The sequence below is a fragment of the Zingiber officinale genome, chromosome 8A, assembly GCF_018446385.1.
Source record: "Zingiber officinale cultivar Zhangliang chromosome 8A, Zo_v1.1, whole genome shotgun sequence".
Lineage (NCBI taxonomy): Eukaryota > Viridiplantae > Streptophyta > Magnoliopsida > Zingiberales > Zingiberaceae > Zingiber > Zingiber officinale.
Window position 1 is genome coordinate 121,767,020 of NC_056000.1, and position 8,308 is coordinate 121,775,327.

Genomic DNA, 8,308 nt, shown 5'->3' on the forward strand with positions numbered 1-8,308 from the left:
CGGCCGGCGCGAAGAGAGTCTTCCGGACGTCCTTAATTCCCAGCGCCAGCCGGCCGGCGCGCCCATTATGTCCTGCCTTCTCTTAGGCCTTCCGCTCGGTCATTATTTACTGTTTCATTGAGCGCCCACTATCAGACGTTTACGGGCAGGCCGATCGGCCTGCCCTTTTTTCATGCGTCCGGTCGGCTCACCCTTCTTCGACGGACCACCTGGCCCTTTGACCTCCACGTGGCGTTGACCCCTCGTTAGGGGGTCCCGGGCTCTTACCACCGGATCACTTGCCTTCCCCTCGAGTCTAGTCGAAGGAGGCGAAGTCCGACTGACTGGACTGCCGATCTGACTGAGCTATGATTGCTGCATTGGGCCGCTCGGCCAGGCGTAAGGATGCTCATCCGTTCGGCGGTATCTTGTCCATGCCTTGTGTTTTCTTGGAATCCATGTCCGATGTTCTCCCCTATTACCCATCACGTGCGCTGCGCATGGTAAGGGGAGTTCATTAAATGCGGCCAGTATCCTGCTGACACGTGGCGATCGTGCGTTTGTCAGCGTATGGCGGTGGCGTCACTTCCGATGGGACAGCCGCCGTTTGAAATGAATGGCTGGATGACGACCTTGATATCGGTGACCTGAATCGGACGGTGGAAATTGATGGCGGCCGCCCATATAACGCTCCTAACCCCTGCTCTTCGCCGCATTTCGACCTCTTCGTTTCCAGACATCCCGGTGCTCCTCCTTCCGCCGGCGACCCTACAGCTTCTTCAGACCATCTTCCTTGCTCGTAAGACCCTGTTTCTCGCTCCCAACGTTTTCTTCTTTCTATTAATCGTTTCCTTCAGTCGGTTTACACCCATTCCTTACTTGAACCTTCCCCTTTGTCCCGCATTCTTGTCTTTCGACCATGACTAGCACCTCGCAGTCGACCGGCGGTGCTCTGGGTCTATGGTACTCGACCATGGAAAGCCGTTTTGACGAGGAGGACGCGTTGCGTCTCGCTCGGACTTACGACATTCCTTCCGACCACCAAATAGTATTAGCCACACCGGCCGATCGACCTCATGAACCGCCGATCGACACAGTTCTTTTTTTCCGAGACCAATTTCTGGCCGGACTACGCTTCCCACCCCGTGAATTTTTCCTGCAAGTCTGCAATTACTTCCGCATTCCGCTCGGCCAGGTAGTCCCCAACTCTATTAGGCTGCTGAGCGGAGTAATAGTTTTGTTCAAACTGAACGACATCCCCCTAGACCCAAAAATTTTCCACTACTTCTACTATCCCAAGCAGGCCGAGTGGGGAACTTTTGTTTTTCAATCTAGGATAGGTTTCGTCCTCTTCTATGGCATGCCGAGCTCCAACAAACATTGGAAAGAGCACTTTTTCTATATACGTTTTCTCGAGCGGCCAACTTTTCGTACCAAGTGGCAGACGGCGATGCCAGCGTAGCCGGAGCTCGGCAAATTTAGAGGCGACGCGGCCTACCTTCATGGCGCCAAATTGATCCTGTCCGAATCGCCGAACCAAAGGACGCTGGGCACGCGGCGCACTCCTAGTCGATGGTGTAGGCCTCCGTCTGGTCGCACGAATCTCCGGCGAACCTGCACAGAAGTCGGGCCGGGAAGGGGTTCCCGGCGGCGACCCTCCGACGCTCAAGTCAGGTAAGCGAGTGGTGGAAAGAGTGGCTCCAAAGCTTGTAGAATGCATACCTCCGGCGAAGTAAGAGGCTCTTTATATAGAGCGGTGAAATAACTAATGCACGTCCACCGAGGCGCATACGTGTCCGTAGCCCATACCTCGGTATGTACCTGTCAGAGAGCTTACCTGACACCATACTGCTACAGTTCAATCACGTCGTCGATGGGACAACAGAACACCTTATTGTCAGACTTAGAGTATGGCCTAACCATAGGACTTGACGGCTGTCAGAAGATGTTCCTATCCTTCACCCACCGCCCGGCCGGGACGTCCGTCCGGCCGGCCGGCGCGAAGAGCGTCTTCCGGACGGCCTTAATTCCCGGCGCCAGCCGGTCGGCGCGCCCATTATGTCCTGCCTTCTCTTAGGCCTTCCGCTCGGTCATTATTTACTGTTTCATTGAGCGTCGGAACCCCGACCTCTGTCAAGGCGTCTTTCACTATCAGACGTTTACGGGCAGGCCGATCGGCCTGCCCTTTTTTCATGCGTCCGGTCGGCTCACCCTTCTTCGACGGACCACTTGGCCCTTTGACCTCCACGTGGCGTTGACCCCTCGTTAGGGCGTCCCGTGCTCTTACCACCGGATCAATAGAGAAGTAGAGAGTCATTCTCCTACTACACTTATTATCGCAATAACACATGTGGTATGAATCATATGTTACGATATATTTTTTTTACCAAAAAGAGTGCATATTTTTTCTTAAAATTTAATATCATATAGATTTTGATCTAGACATACCTAATGTCTAATCATGAATTCAACTTATGAATTTCAATCTGACCTTTAGCAGATTCAGTAAATGGTTGGTTCATTTACTCTAATATACATAAATGATCTCATCTTATCACAATTATCAAGGCAATCCCAACTTATGGGTATGCCTCTATTCAAAGCTACATAAGTTGTCCCATAAATAATGGTCTTACCTCTATTTATACTCAACAAATAGAGATAATTGTCCATGTAAGTGGACCAATCTCAACCAGCCAACATGCTCACCGAGACTTTTATCCAAAATATAACAACAATATATACACTGAATAGATCATAACATTTTAAAATGTGTTATATTTTACGAAGTCTCAAAGATTTCACATATCTTTAAAATGACTCTTTAGTCAATGACTTAATAAAAGGATTTGCAAACATAGCATGTGTAGGGATATACTCAAGAATTATCTTTTTCTTATCAACAAGATCTCTTACAAAATTATACTTAATTTCTATCTGTTTGTCCTTATTGTGATATTTGGGATCCTTAGAAAAAGTTATAGTAGCTTGACTATCATAGTACACTGTAATAGGACTCTTACTATATTCAACAATCTTTAGATACTTCAGAAACTTTCTATGTCCAGACCGAAAATAGGAATAATGAAGCCACGCTTATGTTATATTCTTATATTAAAATTAATAATTGGCCCAACCGAAAATTATTATTTTAATTATTGAATGAAATTTATTATAGTATGAATTTACCTTCTGACTAACAGTGGGGTGAATTCAACTATAATTATGTTAAATTTTTTATGGATTTAAAAAAATCGTGCATCTATTACAATCGACCCAGTAGAAGGTTGTAATATTTTGCAATTTCTTGATAGAAAACTTATGTTTAATTTTCTATCATACTTTAGCACTAACACACAATTTAATCGTAGTTCTAAATCAATTCTACCCAACGATGATTTGAATTTAGTTCTATGATTAAGTCAAAAATCTAACGGAGAAAATTTATGTGCATTTCTTACAGTCAGCCCAATGGAAGATTATAACATTTGTTATTTTCTCAATGGATAAAGTATGTCATTATTCTCCATCATAATTTTTGGCACTAATGGAATGCTTAATTGTAGTCTCAATTTATTTTCTTCCCAACGGTGATATAAATTCAATTCTATAATTACATTATAGTGTACTTCTTCAATCGCTTATGTATTATGATTATGATTTATATTTTCCATTATTGTTAATGAGCATGATTTAACTCTGTGAACGCAGCTTCAATTACGAGCCAAATCACGTCCATTGAAACTCTAACGGGTAGCAATTTTAAGGAATGGAACGAACAAATTCGCCTCGTTCTGGGCGTTATGGACCTTGATTATGCCTTATGGGTTGATAAACCTACCCCACTTTCAGACACTAGCACTCCAGATGAAAAATCTGCTTATGAAAAGTGGGAAAGGTCCAACCGTTTGTCACTTATGATAATGAAAGGTTCCATATCGTCGGATATTCGAGGAGGCATGCCTGATTTTGAAAATGCTAAGGACTTCCTTGATTCCATTGAGGAGCAGTTTCAGATCTCCTCTAAAGCACTTGCTACGACACTGATCATCAATATGGTAACTTCTAAGTACAACGACCTTGGTGGTGTTCATAGGCATATCCTAAGAATGAATAATATGACTGCAGCTCAGCTTAAGGCCATGGACATGGAGATCTTTGAGGGCTTTCTCGTCCATTTCATTATGACATCTCTTCCTTCTCAATTTGGTCCTTTCAAGATCAACTATAATACTCAGAAGGAGAAATGGAAAATGAGCGAATTGATCAGTATTTGTGATCAAGAAGAAGAAAGATTTAAGGTTGAGACACCTGATAGTGCCCACTTTACCACTCAATGATAGGGCAAGAAACAGAAACTGCATGGAAAGGACAAAAGACATATGAAGAAAAATAATGACAGAAATAAGGCAAAGACTTCAGGTTCCAAGACTTGCAAATGCAACTTTTGTCGCGAGCCTACTCATATTCAAAAGGATTGTCCAAAATTCAAGGAGTGGTTAGCTAAAAAGGGTAAAATGTCTAGTTATGTTTGTTATGAATCATTTCTTGCAAATGTTCCTACTGATACATGGTGGATTGATAGTGGTGCTTCTGTACATATTGCTTGTTCATCGTAGGGATTCCGTTTCACGAGGAAGCTAAATAGAGGAGAACACAATGTTTTGGTTGGAAATGGAAATAAAGTTTCAGTTGAAGCCATATGAACTCTCCCTTTGATTTTGGAGAGTGGTTTCAAACTGAATTTATTTGATACTATATATGTTCCCAGTATTAAAAGAAACCTTATTTCAATTTCTCGACTTGTCATTCATGGTTATTCTGTCTTGTTCGAGAATAAAGGTTTTAACATTTCATTAAACAATAAAATTATTGGTTCTGGTATTTTAGAGGGAGAACTCTTTAAATTATGTTTAAATGCTTCTTCTGCAAACATATTGGAATCCATGCATGAAAATTGTACAACTCAAATCATAAACAAAAGAAAATTAATCGATGAGAATTCTTTAATACTATGGCACGAACGTTTGGGCCATATATCTCAGGACAGAATGTAATGTCTCATTAAAGATGGAATACTTCATTCATTAGATTTCTCTAATTTCGATATATGTATTAAGTGTATTAAAGGAAAATTTGCACAAAAGAACAAACATGACACCACTAAAAGTAATGGACTATTAGAACTGATTCATACTGATATCAGTAGTCCTTATACTCTTGGTATTCATGGACATCGCTATTTCATCACCTTTATTAACAACCACTCTCGTTATGGATATATTTATCTCCTTCATGAAAAATCTGAAGCACTCCAGGTTTTTAAGGATTATAAATCTGAAGTTGAAAACCAACTTGATCGAAAGATTAAAGTGGTTTGATATAATAGAGGAGGAGAATATTATGGAAGATTCTTTGACTCAGGTCATAATCCTAGACCTTTTGCCTTATTTCTAAAAGAATGTGATATTATTGCTCAGGTTTCTATGTCGGGCATGCCTCAGCAAAATGATGTTGTTGAGAGACGTAATCGTATACCCTTATGGATACGGTACGAAGTATGATATGCCAAACTTCTTTACTTGAGTATCTTTGGGTTGAGGCTCTTAAGATAGCTATGCATATACTAAATCGTGTTCCTAAAATCCCTTATGAAATATGGGCATAAAGGAAACCAAATATTGGGTATATGCGTGTATGGGGATGTCCTGCAGAGGCTAAAATTTACAACCCAAATGTATGAAAGCTTGATCCTAAGATAATAAGTTGCTATTTCGTCGGTTACCCAGAACTCAAAGGGTTATCGATTTTATTGTCCATCACATACCACAAGAATAATCGAAACTAGACATGCAATATTTTTGAAAGATGTTGGTAATTGTGGTGACAGCACGTCTCGTAAAAATATTCTTGAAGAGGAACATGAAATTTTAAATGTTCCCATTATTTCAAGAGATTTGATTATCCCTGATTCTGTGGGAGAATCATCAAATAATGAGATGATGCCTAATGTTTTAGATCACGTTGATGAACCTTCTCATATTATTGTTCATGACCCACCTTTACGAAGGTTAGAATGAGTGAGAAAGCCAACTACTCTGGATGACTTTATCTATTTTGATGGTTGTGACAATTCTATTGGGAATGATCCCACATTATTTAATGATGTAATGACAGGCGACCAAACACGTCAATGGCTTGAAGGCATGAATGAAGAGTTGCAATCAATGAAATTAAATAATGTGTGGGACCATGTAGACTTACCTCAAGGATTCAAACCGATAGGTTGTAAGTGGGTTTTTAAAACCAAACTGAATCCTCAAGGAAATGTCGAACGCTACAAGGCCCATTTGGTTGATAAAGGGTTTACTCAAAAAGAAGGTATTGATTATAATGAACTCACCCGTGTCTAAAAAGAATTCGTTCCGTATAATTATGGTCCTTGTAGCTCATTTTGACTTAGAACTACATCAAATGGATGTCAAAAATACATTCCTTAATGGTGACTTGCATGAAGATATTTGTATGACGCAACCAGAAGGATTTCTGGTTAAGGGCAAGGAACAAATGGTATGCAAACTTAAGAAATCCATTTACGGTCTTAAGTAGTCATCTCGACAATGGTATTTGAAGTTTCTAGAGGTGATTAGTAAATTTGGTTTGAAGGAGAATGTTGACGACCAATGCATTTTTATGCGAATCTATGGGAGCAAATTTATCATTCTCGTACTGTATGTGAATGATATTTTACTTGCCTGTAATGATTTAGGCATGTTACGAGAGACAAAAGATTTTCTATCAAGTAAATTTGATATGAAAGATTTCGGTGAAACCTCTTATGTTATAGGCATTGAAATTCACCGGGATAGATCACGTGGTATGTTGGGTCTATCTCAAAGAGCCTATATTGAAAGGTTCTAAAAAGATTCAACATGCATAATTGTTCTTCCATAATTGCACTGGTCTATAAAGACGATAGGTTCAGTTTATCACAATGTCCTAGGACTCCGTTGGCGCTTAATGAGATGGAGGAATTTCCTTACGCATCTGTTGTATGAATCTAATGTATGCTTAAGTATGTACGTGTCCAGATATCGCATATATTGTTGCCATGCTTGGTCGATACCAAATTAATCTAGGAATGGATCATTGGAAGAATGCCAAAAAAGTTAAGCGATACTTATAGGGTATAAAAGATTTCATGCTCATTTACAGGAGATCATATTTTCTTGAGGCCATTGGATATTCTGATTTTGACTATGCAGGATGCCTCGATATTAGAAAATCTACATTTGGATATGTTTTTATGTTATCTGGAACACCTGTTTTGTGGAAAAGTACAAAATAGCATATTACAGCTTCTTCTACCATGGAAGCGGTATTTGTAGCCTGTTATGAAGCCTCGTGCCATGCTATATGGATTAAAAATTTTATCATGGGGCTTCAAGTGGTGAATTCTATGTCCAGACCACTGAAAATATTCTGCGACAACCAAGCTACCATATTTTTTTCTAAGAACAACAAGTCAAGTAGTGCTTCCAAGCATATTAACATTAAGTATCTTGTTGTGAAGGAAAGGATTCAAAACGAGTTAATATCCATTGAGCACATTAGTGTAGGACCGTTGGGCCGGCTAGAAGGGGGGTTGAATAGCCTGTAAAAAAACAACAAAGACCCTTCTCGAACTTTCAACAGAACACTTGCATAAAGTAAATTAGCAGTAAATAAAAAGTAGAAAGAAGAGGCTCACAACTTGACTTGGTTACAACCAAGGAGGTTGTTAATCCAAGGAATAAACGTGCACTAAAATATCTCTTTCAGGCGGAGAAGCCTCTTACAGCAGTGAAAGCACAAAAGACAGAAGCTAAACTAGAACAGAATCGCACAAGTGTTTGGAATGTAAATCTCTGAGTTGATGTGAAGCTTCTGGACCAAGGCTATATTTATAGCCTTGGTCGCGGCGCCTGGAAGGGTTTCGGGCGCCCTAGGGGGATAAATTTTATCCCCCAACGTTCAGATCGAGTTTTGACTCGATCTGGTCAAAATACTGGGTCCGGGCGCCCCGGGCTGCTCCGGGCGCCCCGGACTGTTCCGGGCGCCCCGGAGCCCAAAGTCAACCAATGTTGACTTTTTCATCCGGGGACCACTGCTCCGGTTTGGTTCAGCTCGGTCCGGGTCTTCTACTCCGGATCCGCTTGCTTGGGTGATCTCTGCTATCCGGAATAGGGCTCACCCGAACCCAAGTTCCGGTCTTCTCGAGCGGGCTTCCCTCCGGCTTCTCGTCCCTCGGAATCGCTGCGTGTTTCCTTCGCATCCGCCGGCGTACTCA

General features: G+C 41.4%; 1 protein-coding gene across 1 annotated transcript; it reads left to right on the plus strand.

Moving 5' to 3' along the window:
• The first annotated feature begins 648 nt into the window (after positions 1 to 648).
• LOC122011190 lies at positions 649 to 4,319 on the plus strand. Its single transcript, XM_042567602.1, has 2 exons — positions 649 to 778; positions 3,691 to 4,319. Exons 1-2 carry the CDS (start codon positions 649 to 651, stop codon positions 4,317 to 4,319), a joined length of 759 nt encoding a protein of 252 aa, XP_042423536.1.
• Positions 4,320 to 8,308: the final 3,989 nt, after the last annotated feature.

Coding starts and splice junctions, on each gene's coding strand:
- LOC122011190 (XM_042567602.1), top strand. CDS start 649: ATGGCGGCCGCCCATATAACGCTCCTAACCCCTGCTCTTCGCCGCATT. Junction 779..3,690: donor TCAGACCATCTTCCTTGCTC/GTAAGACCCTGT, acceptor CTGTGAACGCAG/CTTCAATTACGAGCCAAATC.